Source organism: Protopterus annectens, chromosome 6.part1 (assembly GCF_019279795.1).
Source record: "Protopterus annectens isolate FY-2018-M chromosome 6.part1, PAN1.0, whole genome shotgun sequence".
NCBI lineage: Eukaryota > Metazoa > Chordata > Ceratodontiformes > Protopteridae > Protopterus > Protopterus annectens.
Genome location: NC_056738.1, coordinates 116,793,968 through 116,811,624, shown reverse-complemented (window position 1 = coordinate 116,811,624; position 17,657 = coordinate 116,793,968). Strand labels below are relative to the sequence as shown.

At 38.1% G+C, this 17,657-nt stretch overlaps 1 protein-coding gene across 1 annotated transcript in view; it reads right to left on the bottom strand.

Moving 5' to 3' along the window:
• The window catches only part of LOC122805262 (dynein axonemal heavy chain 11-like), a 4,596,980-nt gene extending 4,580,021 nt beyond the window's left edge, over positions 1-16,959 (bottom strand). Inside the window, exons 1-2 of the mRNA XM_044075350.1 lie at positions 16,818-16,959; positions 6,019-6,230 (exon numbers count right to left, since the gene is read on the bottom strand). Coding sequence (XP_043931285.1) covers positions 6,019-6,230; positions 16,818-16,959 — 354 coding nt within the window. The remainder of the gene's footprint in view (positions 1-6,018; positions 6,231-16,817) is intronic.
• Positions 16,960-17,657: the final 698 nt, after the last annotated feature.

The window sequence follows — 17,657 nt, the reverse complement described above, 5'->3', positions numbered from 1 at the left end:
ACCTGAAAAATCATACAGACTCCATGCATCAATTTACTTCTGACATCCCACTATTTCAGGATCTGTGTAGTCACAAGCTCAAATATCAGACCCAGGCTAAGTGGAGAATTAATAATGTCAGACTTCATATCAAAAATTCTGATTACACAACCAGACAAATAATTTCAACACCACAGAAAAAGCAGAAGCGGTAGACATATTGTCAGCACATTCATACACACTTCTCAGAGCATGTTTAGACTTATTTCTCTATTGTTAGTTCTCAGAGACTTCTATTGTTAGTTAATAACTACTGTTGTTAATTAACAACTATTGTTATAAGTATTCTTAGATCTATTATAGTGGAACTTTTCTCTTTTGGTAGTTAATAACTATTGTTGTTACTTAAGAACTATTGCCATAAGTGCTCTTAGTTATATTATAATGGAGCTTTTCTCCCGGGCTTCCGCTGAAAACAGGCATCTTGCCCAGTCAGACTTTCCCAGTAAACAAATGTAAAGTAATAAAATAATAAGAATTTTTATAAACTTCAGTCAAGTTAGAAACAATCTGATTGAAATATGACCTGCCTTCTGGAGACAATGAAGCAGCAAATTCTTCCAAATTATTTATTTTATTTATAAGTTTGATGACCGGGAAAGTCCACTGGGCCAAGAAGAGCCCGCTTTCAGTGGAGGCCTGGGGAGAAAAGCTCCACAATAATTGTAAGTTACATTTCACGTTACAAAAGGACATAGTTCATACAGCTAATTAAACATTTACAGATAAGCTCCATGATATTTGCAACTGGCTTGTCACAATGTTACAAAAATGAAAAGACATAATTCAATACAGAAATTTCAACATTTACATAAACTGAATATTTTTGTTATAAACTCAGTTGTAGGTTTAACATTTCAAAATATGAGTCTATATTACAAGACCGAAAGAACAGAACTGCGAACACCTAAGAATGAAAAAAAAAGAACCTCGAAGTGCTGTTTGTCAGATCAAGGTACAGTGAAGACTGGAATATTTGCCATTTCCTCTCTGTAGTGCGATCTCGGAGTTGGAATATATATTTAGCGGTGGGTGTGGGGGGTTGTGCCCCCCACAATAGCAAGTTCGAGGTTCCATTTCTTTCGCTCTTTAGGCATTCTCGGTTTTGATTTTTCGGTCTTTTAATATAGACCCCAAATATATAGCTACTAGCCATTAGTAGATTAGGAAAATATTATGCATGGAGAGGGTAATAGTATATTTGAGATTGGAGAGTATAGTACAATAGATATTAGAGAGAAAATTAGTTTTTAGTAGGGCAGGGATTATTTTGGGTGGGATGAAGTAAATGTAGAGGTAGTTGGATGAGTCAGTGCAAGGTGGAAAAAGGGGGGGTTTAAGTTGGAGCGTGGCAAGGGCATTCCCATTATCAGCAAATTTTAACAGAAACTTCCCCATATAGCCTGGTAATTCATGATCATAAAGGCTAAGTAGAAGCAAACAGCATCTTACCTTGTTTGTCTAACCACTTGCTCTCCTTAACAGATGGTACTGGGTTAGTGGAAGCCAAAGATTTTTTGTTAGCTGCTGCTGCTGGAGTTATTGCATCAGGGTCAGCTGACACTTGAGAGTATAATCTGGCGAGAACCTAAACTGCTTACCAGATTTCTTTGGAATTGCAGAGAGTGAATCAATAGTCTTGCAAAAGCTGGCAAAATGAGAGAAATAAATGCAGAATTAGGGACCTTTAACAGATCACACAATCTGCCCAGTTCTGGTAGAGTCCCTGCTTGCTCCCAAGCAAAAACATTCCTAAGACTAGCAAATAGAAGCGCAGCTGATCCAACCTGTGCCCTGGGCCAGTACTGTGAACCAGTGCCCCACCCCCTTCTCAAGAGTTAAAAAAAAAAGCACTTCACTGTAATAAGCCAATCCATACATTGTAAGCAATCGGCTTATTACAGTTAGATCTACAACCTCCTCCAGCACTTATATTGAAGAGCAAAAAAAAAAATAAACAGATCTTCCTTCTTTACCAACCAGGTGGCCAGATGCACTAGCAAGCAGTTGCCACAGTTTAGATCACATGTAGAGTCCTACAGTGCTTAGGTTTGACAATAAATGCAATACCAGCTTTTAAAAGAATGAAAGAATGGGACTGGCTGGTCGCATCCCCCCCAACACTTTGTGCCCAGGCAGTTATCCTTCACATGCTACCCTAGCTACACTACTACTAGTGACAATCTCAGAAAAGGAAAAACAAACTTGTCTAGGATTAACTTCAGGTTCACTGTCTGAAGTGTCAGAGCTCTGGGTGATGGATTCCTGGGGAGAATCGCTCCTTTCTGTCAGGATCTTCATTTACTGTTCAATGGAATTACCTGTATTAGAACTATGAAAATGCAAACAATTCTCATTAATGACTGACTACAAAACACTCAGACAAAGATATAACATTTGACTTGTATACAGAAACAACTTTATAGGTATGTCCCTACTGGGAGAATGGTCTGAAGATAGTGTACTGTCCTTGGCAAGAGGTCTCTTTTCCGGGATAATTCCTGTACCTAAAGTGTTTTTTTTTTTTTCTGACATGTCTGTAATAGGTACTGGAATTACCTCTGAGGACACGTCTAAGGCTTGATCCGCATTGGCCATTACAACTTTACCAGAAGGAGTCAAGGCAATAAGTGGTCTATGGAGCTGTCTTTGGGAACAACGGAGTCACTAACCATAAGGCTGATGCAATAATTTTACTTTTTTTTTTTTTAGATACAAGTGGAGTGGAAGAAGCAGGATCAGGAATATTAACCATGATGTAGCCAGAAAAGAAACTGATAACTGGTACAGTAACATTTGGAGAAGGTTAAACATTCATTAGTAAGCACAAAAATACTTTCCTTCCCCAAACTAGTAAACACAAACAGTACACTGAAAATTGTGTCAACAGCCCCTTAAAAGTTGAGCCACAGAGCATTTATTACCCTTAAAATGAGGAAACATTGTAATTGTGTTACAAACAGTAACAGGCGGGAAAGCACATTCTAAGTGTAAATGTAGAGCACAAATATTTAATATTTTTATAAAATCACAGTTTTCCACACAAAATTGAAAAATAAGCTAAGTAAACAGAGTAGAAGCATATCCAATTCCTGACAGAAGCTGATATTCTAAAGGAGCAATACCACAATATAAATAGATAAAGGGTCTATATTAGAACATCGAATGTTCTAAATAGCGAATGCTCTAAACAGTGAAAATGCAGGACCTCAAAGTTGCTTTTTTCGAGATCAGAGTACAGTGAAGATCGGAATATTTGCCCTTTCCTCACTGTAGTGTGATCCTGGAGTAGGAATATATATTTGGCAGGGGGGGGGGGTGCCAAGGCCATAGAATACAACTCAATGCAAAGAAGTACATTATAGTGCCTTTTGAAAAAAAAATATATCCAAGGAAATTACTCCGTTGATAAGACAGCCCTAAGAGTTGACCTAGTAGTTTGAGATCTGGGAACATATGTAGACAGTAATCTGCCCTTTGACCAACATGTAGCCAAGGTAATAAGAATATTATTCTATGTCACCCAACTGATAAGTAAAGGTATAGCATCTGGGTCTAAGGAAGTTATAGCACCACTTTACACAGCCCTTCTCAGACCTATTATTAAGTACAATGCCCCCTTCTGCATGTACCTGACTAGGCATATGCCACAGTTACAATGCTCACAGAGGTTCCTCACCAGCAGAATCTAGGGTATTAACACACTGTCTTGTACAGATCACCTTAGAGCCCTGTATCTTTACTCAGTTTTCTGCAGGTTGGTGAGATGCAAATCTATGCTTGGCATATACAGCATTCTTAGATCTAGCCCTGATGGAGCTTTTGCACATCTGCACAAGCAGCAGCATCAGAAATACTAGTTGCAGAGACAGGAACATCGCTTGCAGCATAACTAGAACATGCTGGTGAAACAGATACGATACTCAAAGGATCCCCATGGTCTGGGATAGGCTCCCCATTCATGTGAAGCAGAGTCCATCCCTAATGCTATTCAAACATAACCCTGACCACTGGATGGGAAGTCACAAATTCATCACAGGCTGGCCCCTATGTCTTTTATGGACAGAGGCCAACAGTAAACATTTCCTAACATTGGATAGGTTATCATAAATTCATCTTTGGGCTGGCCCCCCCATGTCTCTTATAGACAAAGGTCGAGAGTAAACATTCCCTATCATACTCACCCCCATAACTTTTTTTAGAAATCTCCTAACATACCTCTAACAAACAACCCCCAGTTAAGTCACACATGTTACAAGGAAACATAACTGAGTTGGGTTGTGTGACTAGACTTATAAAGGCCCTGTTGGTTTTTAGCCTGGGATATATCTATGAACTTATGAACCTATAAACATGCTTGAGTTTAAATTTATTGAGCATCAGTAGCTTACAGAAAAAAAAGATGAATGGCATAATGTAGAACACTTTTTCCCATAATAAATCATTGCCAGTTTAATTTCTAATTGTGTGCTGGCAATGATTCACTTCTTTAGGAAAATTTCTCCCTCCTCTGAGTTGGTGCATCTGTGGAGTTGGTATATATGTCTGGGAGATGTGGCGGACTTGGCCCCCTCGTAAAAAAGAAGAAAAAAGCTTTTCACTCTAGCATTTTGGGCATTTTTTTTCATTCTTTTGAAACATCAACTTTTAGGAATTCAGCATTTCATAGTAGAACCTTTGGGGACCGTACATGATGAAGACATTTTATGACATGGGTGATAGCTAACATCTCTTTAACACATATGTGCTTTGGTCTGTCTGAAGAATTCCACATGCCTTACACTTTACTCTCCATAAAATCTGTTCTCCAAGTAAAATCTGAGGCGCCTGTAGATACAGACTCACTTGAGACAGGAGGAGAAAAGGAGAGACCAGGATTCTGAGCCATTTGCCATCTCTACCAATGCAGTTCCTTTTTGACAAAGCCAAAAACTGAAATCTGAAATTCCAAAAGATAAAAATGTTGGATTTCTGTATTTTGTAAAAGACACTGAATTTTTCTCTTGTGCAACCTGGCAAGAGGAATCATGAGAATCTAAGAAGCCATGAACCCTAAGATTCTAAGATATTGTTTTGCTGAAGTTTGAGACCTATTTGAAGGAGCTCAGAAAAGTGTCCAGTTAAAAATTCACCTTTTCCTGGGTAAAAAAACCTTTTTACTGAGAAGTGGCTTCAGGAAAGCAGTACAGTTCGTAGAAATGGATTTTAAGATTCACCACTTTTCATCCTATAACTATCAGAGAGTGAGTGGGTGTGTGTGTTCAGTGGCATGGTTAGGGTGACACAAATGGAGCAGTTGCCCCAGTCACAAGATGTAAAGGGGTTTAATCTTCATTACCAGCATTCAGTTTCAAAATATCAGTAATGCATTTGCAGATAAGCTTTAGTGCTCCTTGTGTGGTTTAGTTCATTACTGGTTAGGGCTGAAGCACTCATTACTTCCTGTTAGCTGTAGCAAGCTGCTTCTTACACTTTGAGAAAACATTTTGCTGCAGTTTAAACATACACTAAAGAAAGTATTTTTTTGGACCACAAGTAAATGAGGACCTTTTTTCAACCTCAGTTGGGTGTCAAATCGGGGAATGGCCTTGACCGCCAGAAGGGATAGCTGCGCCTCTCTATATGTCTAAGTAAAATGTTATAGTTTATTCTATATATATATATATATATATATATATATATATATATATATATACGCTACAGAATGAATTTCAATTACTGAAACTGTAGTACTTAAACTTTACTTATACATGGTTTAAATGATGGTTCAGTTATCCTGCAAAATGGTCACAAACATCCTTAAATAGAGTGACAATTCAGTCCTGTACTTAAAAAAAAAACAGCCATTAATTTTCAAACATATTTTCATGATGATTTCATACGTTTAAATGAATTCCAAGCAAATGATATTGTCTTATTAGGACTGTGTAACACTAGCTACAGTTTACAAAAGCAATAATTAGCTTAAAATGCTCTTACCCGATCAATTAAAAGATTGCAAAATTCCTGCAGCAAAACGACAATTCTTGGTGGAGAGCAATAATATTTAGAATGGCCCCATATTAGGTAAATTGTATGAAAAAGGGGCACTATGAGTTGTTTAACATCCCGGAAGCTTGATTCTTCTAAATAGGCAATATGACGCTTCAAAGTTTTGAGATGCAGTTCAATATCACAAGCTTCACAGAGAGCTGTGGATAACATTAAAAATTAAAAATTAAAATGTCCTAAAAGGAAGATCTGAAGAATATATATAAATGTGGAAACATCAACAAAAGATAAAGACTACTAAAGCACAAAGGCCACTGTTTTTCTTTAAAACACATTTGGTTAAAGTAATTTTTTTACAAACAAGTAAAACAAGGTGACACTAATTTCTTTAATTATTCAATGACTTTTCTGAAAGAACTAATTTATCACAGATTATGCATAATGATATTAAGTATACTGTTCTTTTCCGTTTCCATTAAACTACTGTCAGGTATAGGGTCTAACTGTCTCCTACTCCTCATTTCATTTAACTTCATTTGTGATCAAGATGTGTTGCCACCAGTACGTCATACTTTAGTAGAACTGTAACCTACCACAAAACTTGCTACAGGAAAAAGAATACTTCTCAAAATAAAGGCTACAAATTTAACATGACTTCAAAAGAGCTATACATACTGGTGCAACAGTTTCCTGGTTCTTCAGGTGCAACATTAAGAATGTCTGTCATAATTCCTTCTTATCACAGTTGACTAAAATGTCATGCATAGGGGTGCCATCTTTTCAAATGCCCAAAGTGGGACATTTTTGGTACAAACGTCAGATTTTGCAAGGCAAAACATACCCACGGACAGTACAAAGGACATAACTTCACTTTTTTTCTAAATAAAAGCTTATTCTTGTAGCATTCAGTTGCTTATTCTGTTTCTTATCACATTTAGGTGTTTCACATACAGAATAATTGTTTTATGCAATTATTACATAAAATATAGGAAATATTTTTGTCCTAAAATCTCAGGACATTTGCCATTTTTTCAGTTTTTTTTTGCAGGACACAACTGCCCAAAGAGGGACTGTCTCTCGCAAAGTGGGACAGGTGGTAACCCTAGTCATGCGTATCAAAAGTTGCAGTCTGTAAGGGCATTAATCAAGAGTATCCTTTTCTAATAGTGCACAAATACTGAAAGATAGTTTAAGTTTTGCATCCATAAGTACATAAATATGTTCCTTAAGATAAAAAAAAGTATACTTAATCTAAAGGGCAGTTTATAGAATTTTTGTGTATTTTACAAAGCGCAATATCTTATATACACAATATATGTATGTATATAAACATATATTTTTATTTTTTAAAACAAGCCAATGGCTTTCTCTAATTATAAAAGGAATTCTCTTTCATGATCTTGGAAGACATTCATGGGCATGATGTATGTTACACATGCTTTTTTCTGCTATTGGTAATCTGTTTTCTAGTATTATGTTACCCAATCTGGTGCAAGCTCCTCCAGCAGTATGTTCTGGCCACAGTGACAAAATGTGCCAGGTATAGGGTACCTCTAACCACTATATAATCTTCACATTTATAAGCACTGGCTCAAGTACAGTTGTATAAGTAAACCTACCATAACAGCACATGTTCTAATAGACCACTGTTGCAGTAGTCTAAGCTATTTGGGTCCTACCCTCTTCTGAACAACCAGCTTTCAAAGCTTCTGGGTGACTTCCACGCATCCTATCTTGAGCTCCAAAGAAGCTCAATAAAAAGCGGGGAGTAAATCACTTCAGAGCTATTTTGTTGGAATAAATGGAGCCAACAGCCCTGAAATAATAATGCTAGGAAACCAAGCAATAGTAAACTATATACAAAAAGGTTTATACATCCATGCCTTTGCAAAATAAAAAGAAAATACATGTAAAAAAGAGAGGGCTGGAGTGAGGAGTGGTTACTGCAACAGTGATCTATTAGAGCATCTGCTGTTATGGTAAGTTTAATTAAACAACTGTACTAAATTCAACATATAGATTACTGTTGCAGTAGCTAACCTATTTGGGTATGCTACATTAGCTTAAAAACTAAAAAGAGAGGGGAAACAATAAATTAATCCAGTAGCCCCTGAAGAGTAGTCCTAACAAAGCCTGTTCTAGAGCTGCAGAAGACATCAAGTTTGTAGTAATTATTAAAGGTGTGTATAGTGGACCAAGTTGCTGCCCCTAGGATACTTCTGTCTCCACACCTTTCTAGAAACCCATTGAAGCTGCCAAAGGCATTGCAGAATGGGTCCTTACCTTGCCTGGAAGTGATTTATTATGGTGAATGTAACAAAAGGTTTTAGCCTGAGACAACCATCTGGAAGTAATTTGCTTTATCACTGGTTGTCCTTTCCTCTTGCCTTCATAGGAGACAAACAGCTGACCAGCTTTCCTGAAGGCTTGAGTTTTGTCTGGGTAGTATCTGAGTTGCCAGTGGACATCTAGAGCAGGAAGAATATTTTCTCCCCTGTTCTTGGGTTCAAGAAAGAAGGCAGGGAAATTAATAGTTGGCTTAAATTAATCTCTGAGACCACTTAAAGCATAGAAGTAGGATTAGTTCCTAAAGAAAACATGTGCTTTTGAAAAACTAAGTAGGGCTGACTCATCATAAGCACTTGTAACTCAGATATTCTGGTAGCAGAAGTCAGAGCAATGAGTGAAACAGAGTTACACTTTAAGCACCTCACTTCAGCCTGATGTGTTAGTTGAAACTGAGAAAGTGTAAGCTTTCCAAGCACAAAGTTAATATCCCAAGAAGGGGCCAACTGTTTCCAAGGTGGATGTACATGCAGCACTTCTTTCAATTTTTTTAAAATTTGAGAATGGTTGGAAAGGGGAATCTAAGGGGAGATAAGCAGAAATGGCTGAGAAATTAACCTTAGTTGAGGAAAAAATGGACAGAGGACAGTACCTCACATAAATAATAAAGAAACAGAGGCAACCAAGCCTGAAAAGGGTCTTGGTTCTTGAACTGGCACCAAGTAGAAAACCTTTTTCACTTATCCACATATGATCTTCTAGTATTAGGTTTTCACCTCCTTTAGTACCTGCTGCATGTCTTCAGGAAAAAAAGCACCTAAAGGGTATCAACTTTCTGTCATCCAGGCAGTGAACTGAGTTTTCAGGATGGGATGAATCAAATACTACTGTCCTGTATGAGCAAATCCAGTCTCTGAGAAACTCTGAGGCAAATGGCCTGAAAGAGAAAAAGGGAGAACTACTGCAGCATGGGACAAAAGGGAGTCCCCACCACAAATTTTGGAGAGTGATTCTGAATCTTTTGAAGAACCCTGAATGTCAATGGAAAGGTTAGAAAAGCATACAAGAACATCACCATCCATGGAAGTGAGAAAAAAAGCTATCTTCCATATCTGTTAACAAGGAGTCCTGGAATAGAATTTCTATATTTATTTAGTTTAGTTGTACCGAAAGGTGGCAAATAGATCTACTTGAGGTGTTCCCCCAGTTGAATCAATTTGTGGAAGACCCCACAATTAATATTCCATACCTGGGGTATTCCCTGGTCCTGCTAAGCCTATCTGCAATAAAGTTTGTTTTGGCAAAAATGTATGAAGCCTGAACAGTCAAATCAAGCTGAGTTGCTATCTCACAGACTATCATGGCAAGTCTGCAAAGACAGTAAGATTTAGTAACCCATTCTTAGTTTATGTTTCACATCACCGTGGTGCTGTGTGTATGTAAATTTAACAAAAGAATAATAAAATAGTGGTAAACATGGCCTTGAGACAGTCACAAATCCAAACAAGAACAAAACTCCAACGAAGAAATGTCAGAACTCAATTTAATAAAATGCAAACACAAATGAGCAAAACTTTCGGGCTTAGCCCTTTTTTAGTGCAGCATATAAAATTAGCAATTCCATTCCACTTGTATAGCTGTATAAAATCACATGACAACAATCTTCTCACGTAATTTGGATGGTGGAATGGTGCAGCGGTAGCGTTGTCGTCTCACAGCAAGAGGTTCTCCAGTTTGATTCTTGGCTGGGGTGCCTTCTGTGTGGAGTCTGCTTGTCCTCCCTGCTTTCGTGCAAGTTTCCTCTGGGTGCTCTGGATTCCTCCCACATTACAAAGACATGCATCTGGAACATTTCTCCCCGTGCCTCCACTGAAAATTGGCTTCATTCAAAGTCAGACTTTCCCAGTCAACAAATGTTAAATAAATAAAAAATAAATAAATAATCATATCATGTGATATTTCAGCCACAATAAATTTATTAAAATATAGCTATCCCTCATTATTTATATTGCATCTGCTTTTTTATCAAAATTGGTTTCAAACTGATAGCAGCATTAATCCCTGGATACTTGTCTGCAGCAAGCCTAAGTATCCATTCATACTCCCTTGTTTCAACAATATTATTTGTATTACCCCCTCTTGGATTTTTACTTTTTTATTTATTTTATTTTTTATTTTACATTTGTTGACCGGGCTAGTCTGGCTGGATAACAAGTCCATTTTCAGCAGAGGCCCGAGGAGAAAAGCTCCACTTTCTACTAGTACATTACATAAGAAATATATTGCTAAAAAAAAAAATACAACTTAAGGATTAATAACACTGCAAGAGAGATATTCAACAGTAATGTAACAAGTTTTCTCAAAAAAAAAAAGAAAGGTACTGTTCTTCAATTCCAACAATTTTACAGAGAAAGTATAATACTTGTAGTTCTAATAGTGGTAGAATCAGAAACAGGAGTTGGAGTGGAGAGGAGAGGAGTAGAGGAGTAAGAGAGTAATAAATAAGATAAATTAGTCAGGTGTACTGCAGGAACAGAGCCAGTGGTTTTGGAAGTACAGTTTAATTTTCTGTTTGAAAAGAGGCAAAGATGTAGTCAGGGTTATGTCACTAGGAAGAATATTCCAGTTTCTACCTACTGTATTAGTGAAAAGACAGTCACCAGCAAAGTTGTTTGACTTAATTGCTTTGGCCATTAGTTTATGAGAAGAGCGTAGGGAGTTGAGATTGTTATAGGGGATTATCAGTTGAGAAAGAATTGGGGTGTTGTCAGGTTGATAAAGTATACTATGTGCAGTAGAGAGTTGAGGGATAAGCAAGTAGTTTTGGAATTCAAGCCAGCCTAGAAGTTTTAAGTTTAGACAATGGTGGGTTCTGAAGGGGTTACCAGTGGCAAAGCGGCAATATTGTTATAGCAGGTTGTTAATTTAGCTAGATTGCTTTTAAGATTGGTATAAATAGAGGAGGCATATAGTAGTGAAGATAAGAGATGGGATTGGGCTATTTTGGTTCTAGTTGCTGGGGTTAGAAAAGGTTTAATTCTATATAGGGATCCTATTTTTCTGTTAACTAATTTGATGGTGTAATTAATGTGTTGATCGAAGGAGAGATTATTGTCGATAGTTATACCTAGCAGTTTTGTTGTAGAGTCAGGTGAGATGATAGTGTTAGTGTTAGAGGAGATGGAGAAATGTAATGGGGTGGTAAGAGTGGTGGGGGTGAAAAGGAGAAGTTTAGTTTTTTTGGCATTAAGTAGGAGGAATCATTTTGAGAACCATGTTTCAACAGTATTAAATATGTTTTGGGTAAGTGAGATCAGTTCTGTGGTGGAAGGAGCAGAACAAATAAGGGTCGAATCGTCTGCATATTGAATGCATGTCGCTTGTGGGATAGCAGAATGAAGATCATTGATGAAGAGAGAGAAGAGAAGAGGACCAAGAATGGAGCCCTGAGGAACTCCGATGGAAATTGGCAAAAGAGAAGAGATATGGTTTTCCCATATGACTGCTTGCTGCCTGTTGCTAAGATATGATCTAAACCATTTAATAGCTAGGTTATCAAGCTAGAGATTCAAGAATGTTAGTTAAGAGAGAGTGATTGACCATGTCGAATGCTTTTGAGAGATCAATGAAAAGAGCAGAAGAGAGAAGATTATTGTTGCGATTTTTGTTGATAGTATCTATAAAAGAAAGAAGGGCAGTGGTGGTGCTGTGATGAGGTCTAAAGCCATGCTGACAGGGTGCTATAATGTTGTGAAGAGACAGATATTGTACTAGTTGCTGGTGAATGCATTTCTCCATAATTTTGCTAAGGGTGAAAGGAGAGCAATTGGTCTATAGTTGGAGTAGTCAGTAGAGTTGCTTTATGTAGTGGAATAATATGAGAGACTTTCCAGATATCTGGGATGGATCCCTCTTGGATAGTTCTGTTTATGAGTATGGATATAGGGTATGCAATTTCTTTGGCTGCTTTTTGGAGGAAAAGTGAGGGGAGCTTATCAGCTGAAGGAGTACAAGGTTTCAGTTTGTGAATGAGTCTATAGATGTAGGAAGTAGGTGTAGGTTTTAGAGAGAAGTTGTAAGAAGAGCTAGCTGGGTTGTTTGGGGGTAGTAGTTGTTGGTATTCATTTGTCTAGCTAGGGATTGAATAGTATCGGAAAAAAAAAGAGTTAAAAGTATTTGCAGTTAGGAGAGGAGTGTCTGGGTTGGCATTTAGTGGGGAGGGAGTTTTGGCAGTACCTGGGGAGAGAAGTCTATTCACAGATAACCAAAATTGTCTGGAGTTATTAAGATAGGTTTGCTGAAGTTCACAGTAGTATTTTTTCTTGTCTGAGATTATAGCTTTTTTAGCCTGATTTCTAAGCTGGCGGAAGTGAAGAAAATCTGGGCTATTTCTGTGGCATCTCCATTTGGTCCAAACTTCATTTCTGGCGAGGATGAGTTTTTAGTATCTTTGGAGAGCCATGGGACAGTTTTGACTTCATTCTAATGGATCGCTCTGGAGCATGTCTATCAAGAATGGATAAGAAAGTAGTATTAAAGAATAAAACTGCATCCTCAAGAGGAAGTGTTTTAAGGAATTCCAGTTACAGATGCTGAGTTCAGCTAGAAAAAGGTCTATATTAAAATGCTTGGTAGAATTTGTCGGATATTAGGGTGTTTACACAATCTGACTTTTCTCTAGAAATATAAGTTAGAGTGATCACTGATATCATCTGGCAAGGTGCCTACTTTATATATTTTGTTAATATTGTTTGTGAGTATCCAGTCTAATATGCTCTCTCTTTTACTGTGCTTATTGATTCTAGTAGTAGAGGTGATAGTTTGGGAGAAACCATGTAGATTAATATGAGAGGATGGATTTTCAGCATTAATAGTACTCCAGTCTATGTTAAAGTCGCCTAGGATTATCGTTTCCTGTGCGTAGGTGGTAGAAACCCAACTAAGAAAGTCTTCTAATATTGGAATATTGTTGCCTGGAGGTAGATACATGCATATGATGTAAAGGGCTTTTTTAGCATTTAGTTGGAGTTTAGTTGTGATGGCTTCTATTTTGCTATCCTGGTTTGGACATGTTGGTAGAGTAGTGATGTTAAGTTGATTTTTAAAAAGGATTGCTACTCCGCCACCCTTACGTTTTGCTCAGTCTTGTCTAAGTATGTTATAGCCTTGGGGTATTATCTCAGAGTCCTTAGTGCCTGATTTTAGCCAGGTTTCTGAGAGGCATAGAATGTCAAAAGAATAGGTGTCTAGGAGGGCATGAAGGTGGGGTATTTTATTGTTTATACTTTGAATGTTAAGGTGCCCAATGAGGAGTTTATTATTAAGATTTGAAGAGCATATTTGAGGGGAGAGGTCAGCTGGGCCTGGGTTGGGGTGAATGTCACCATCTAGTAAGGTAGGATTACCTAGTTTGTTTATGATGTTATTGTTTAGTAAGGTTAGAAGTTTAGGTTTTATCTGAGGGTGGGATATAGTTGAGGTGAGACAGTCTGTGAAATTTAGGAAGAAGATAGTTAGTGGATTTAGTATTGAGTATGATGTGAAGGTGTATATGGTTGAGGTTTGTTTTTGTGTGGAAGTAGGCAGGCTGGTAAGTGAGGTTTCAAAGAAGGTAAGATGGTAAGTAGAAAAAAGGGTGGTTAAGAGTAGGACTGATAGAATAAGGAGTGTTGGACAGCAGGGAGTCATTATTTACAGAAATAAGGAAAAAGAGAGAGAAGAGAGAAAGATATGGGAGATTGCCTGTTAAGAAGGTGGGGGACTACAGTATACTAAAGTGTACCAGAGAGGGGTAAGACTGGCGGAGAGAGTGGAAGGATAAAGGAGATATACAGTAAGAGAGGTGAAAGGTTAAAGTAGTGGGAAAGGTAGTAGAGAGGACCCAGAGGAAGAGGTAAGAGTAGGAGGGGTGTGTAGAGGACAGGTGAAGGAGAGGGATAGGATAGTAGGGTAAAGGGGTGTGGCTGGGGAGCTATAAGAGTAGGACCCTGGGGGTGGGTGGGAATTGGGGGTAGGGAGGAGAAACCACAGAAGAAGAGATGAGGAAGGAGACAATCAGAAATGCAGGTAAGTAAGAATAGGCTAGGTGAAAGTCTAGTAGGAAAGGGTAGGAATAAGACTAGAGAGCACCAGTAAGTTGAACAGTGTTAAATAATATAGAGGTAGTGTAAAGCATACAGCAGGAGGACAGGAGGAATGACAGAGGTAAGATAGAGAAAAAGCTGGTTGCTGATAAGGATTCAGAAATAGATAACAAGGCTGATAGATGGCAAATAGGGTAGAGAGTGCAGGTCACCAAGAGAAAAAGGACAGTGATAAGCTTTACAGTCTGAAAAGGGCCAGAAGGAGCCAAAGTAGCAGCAAGGTAGTAGCTGGGAGAGGAAGGTATTTTGGTAAGTAGTTCAGGTGGAAAGGATAGGGGATAGAAATACGGGATAGGATAGTGAGGGGCAATGTGAAAGAAAAAGTAAGGTGAAGAGAGTGGCTGGAAGGAGATGTGAGTACAAAACAAGGGGAGGGAGGTAGCTGGCTGTTGAGGCTAGAACACTGGCAGCTTTAAACTCTTTAGGAGACCCAATGGGAGCCAAACAAATCAACAATATAGGAGCCCAAACATACTCTTAATTCCTAGAATGGACAGGGTAGGTTGATGCAGTCCACGTTAGATTCACTGTTGGAAGGCCAAGGTCTTCAGACACAGGTTAGGAGTAGCTTAGGGCATGAGTAGAGCTAGAGCTTAGAGCTTTTGGGAAAAAAAGAAGGAAGTGATAGAGAGAAGAAAAACAAAATGAGAGACAGTGTTAGCAAAGTATTTAGTTAAATAGCATATCATTAACAAATTGACAATTTAGTAGCATACCATCAACAAATTGATCAACAGTTGTATTCAAGTACATATAATAAAAAATCTAATACAGAGATCTAGCTAAGACATTAGAAGCAGGTAGCAAATCTGTCTTTTTTCTTGTGAATAAGAATCATTATACAGTCATAAAACATATAAACTCTCTTCAGGAGGACAGTATTGGAGGGCAGCCTAAGTATTATATTAATCTGGGGGGGGTATGCACAATACATACCTTAAGGGCCCCAGACTAGAGTAAAAGTATCCAGTAAATATAGCAAGTGGACCAATATCAGCAAAAATGAGTAAAAGAAAGGGACATTCCAGAAGTTACAATATAAGTCGCTAGAGGAGGGTGAAAGAGGAGCAGGACACCTGAAACCACTTTGAACTCTCAGAGAGGAGTTAAACTAAGTTAGGTGAGCATTTGCAGTTAGCATCAGCTAACAAGGAGAACATCTAGTGAACCAATAGCAGCGAAAATGAGAAACAGAAGGGGACAATCCAGCGGTATAATTGGAGTCGCTAGAGGAGGCAGAGAGAGAGAGCAGGGCACCTGAAACCCTTTCACGCTAAATCACAAAATACATTGGTCCGCAGCTAGGTTAGGTGAAACAGTTGGCAGACTGAAAACAAGTTAAAAACTAGTGGAGCAGCAGTATCCTCAGCAGGACTAACTGCTGTAGTAAGTATATCACTTATGGTGTAGTGACCTTAAATGTACTAGCTATACACCCCTCAAACTAATACCAACTCGACACGTGGGGAGCTTAGTAAGAGAGTTTTAATGGCAAGGTACTACAAGAACAGCACACTGTTTAGAGAAGCCTAAATGTCTAAATAAAGTTAACCACAAGTCAAACAGTGCGTCGCTGATTAAAACATACTGGGTACTGCAGTAAAACATACAGCGTTAAGCCAGCTAGCACATTTAAAATAGGCAACGCTTTGCTAAACCATGTGAGGGAGGAGGTGTAATCCCGTTTGAATGCCTCTAGTAAATAAGTATCACCAGCACACTTACCAATTGATAAAAAAAAAAGAAAGTGCAGTACTCTCTATGCAAAACGAGAGATAGCTTGTTTAGGCATAAAACGGAGAACAGCAGTTGAGTTCATACTTATTACATCTATGACCCTAAATCTAAAATCATGACTTATATCAAAATCCAAAATATGTTTCACTAATGCATTTGTGTGAACCTGTCTACGCATATCTGAATGGTGCTCTACAATCCGATCTTTCAGCCTCCTAGTAGATTTATCTACATAGAAGGCACTACATTTAACACAGGTGGCAAGGTACACCATGTTCTTAGTATTAAAAGTTGCAAAGGAATTGAACATAAAATTCTGTGAGGTTACTGGGTGAACAAAGGTATTATCAGTTACAATACAAGGGCAACAAACACAGTTATAACATGGAAATGTGCCTTTACGTTTATTAATTACACTACTATAGTGTTTCATCTCTTTATAACATAGCCTATGTTTCAAACTCCTACTGTTCTATATGCAAATTTCGGTTCATTATCAATCATTTTTTCCATACCCGGCATCGCTTTCAAAATGTGCCAGTTTCTCGTTATGATTTCTTTCACCCCCAGTGTTCTTTTATTATACATAGTTACATATCTTAATTTCTCTTGTTTTTTTACATAGTTGATCACGATCATCCAGATCATGTTCATTCTTCCCAAAGTACATCTTAGCTGTATCAGATCTATGTGCAATTACATCTTGCATAATTCTTTCTAATAGACTGTGATCGTATCCCCTCTCCTTAAATTCTTCCGCCATTTCATTCATTTGACAAGAAAACCTTAATTTGTATTTAATCTACTCAGGACTGGCCTTTGGTCAACTGGTGCCCTAGGCAAAAGGTCTCCACCGTGCCCCCAACACCAACCTTTGCCCCCATCCCAGTCTACCTATGCCATCCAGATTACTGGAAAAGCACCCCTGCTAGAGCGGCACCCTAGGTGGCCGCCTAGTTGGCCTATGAATCTACTTGCTCTTAACATTTGACTCAACCACCACATTAAACACATGTAGTGCATGCATGCTGTTCTTATGCATATAACAATTAGCATGAACGCTTTTTTTATATTGAGCAGTAGATAAAAGAAAACCTCTGAAATTGATTTGAAAACCCAGGTTGTATATAAGATTCTAAACACTTGCTAAGGACTCTGGACCGCTGGAGTCTGCAAATATAAAACTGTCCAATATGGAAAGATGTGAATGTCTAGAAGTCAGCAATAAGAAATGGAGCTAATTACTTTGTGAACAGCCTTGATGTAGAAAAATCCAAAGGGTAATGCAGAGAACTGATAGTGTAGGCCAGAATTAGCCAGTCTTAAATGCCTGGATTGCTCACCATGAGAATGTAATAACAGGCATATTTTTAATCCAGCTTTACCATAAAAGCTATAGGAGGGAGCAGAGGTACAAATGACTGAAGAGACTTAGAAAGGAAAGGTCCAATACAGGCCTTC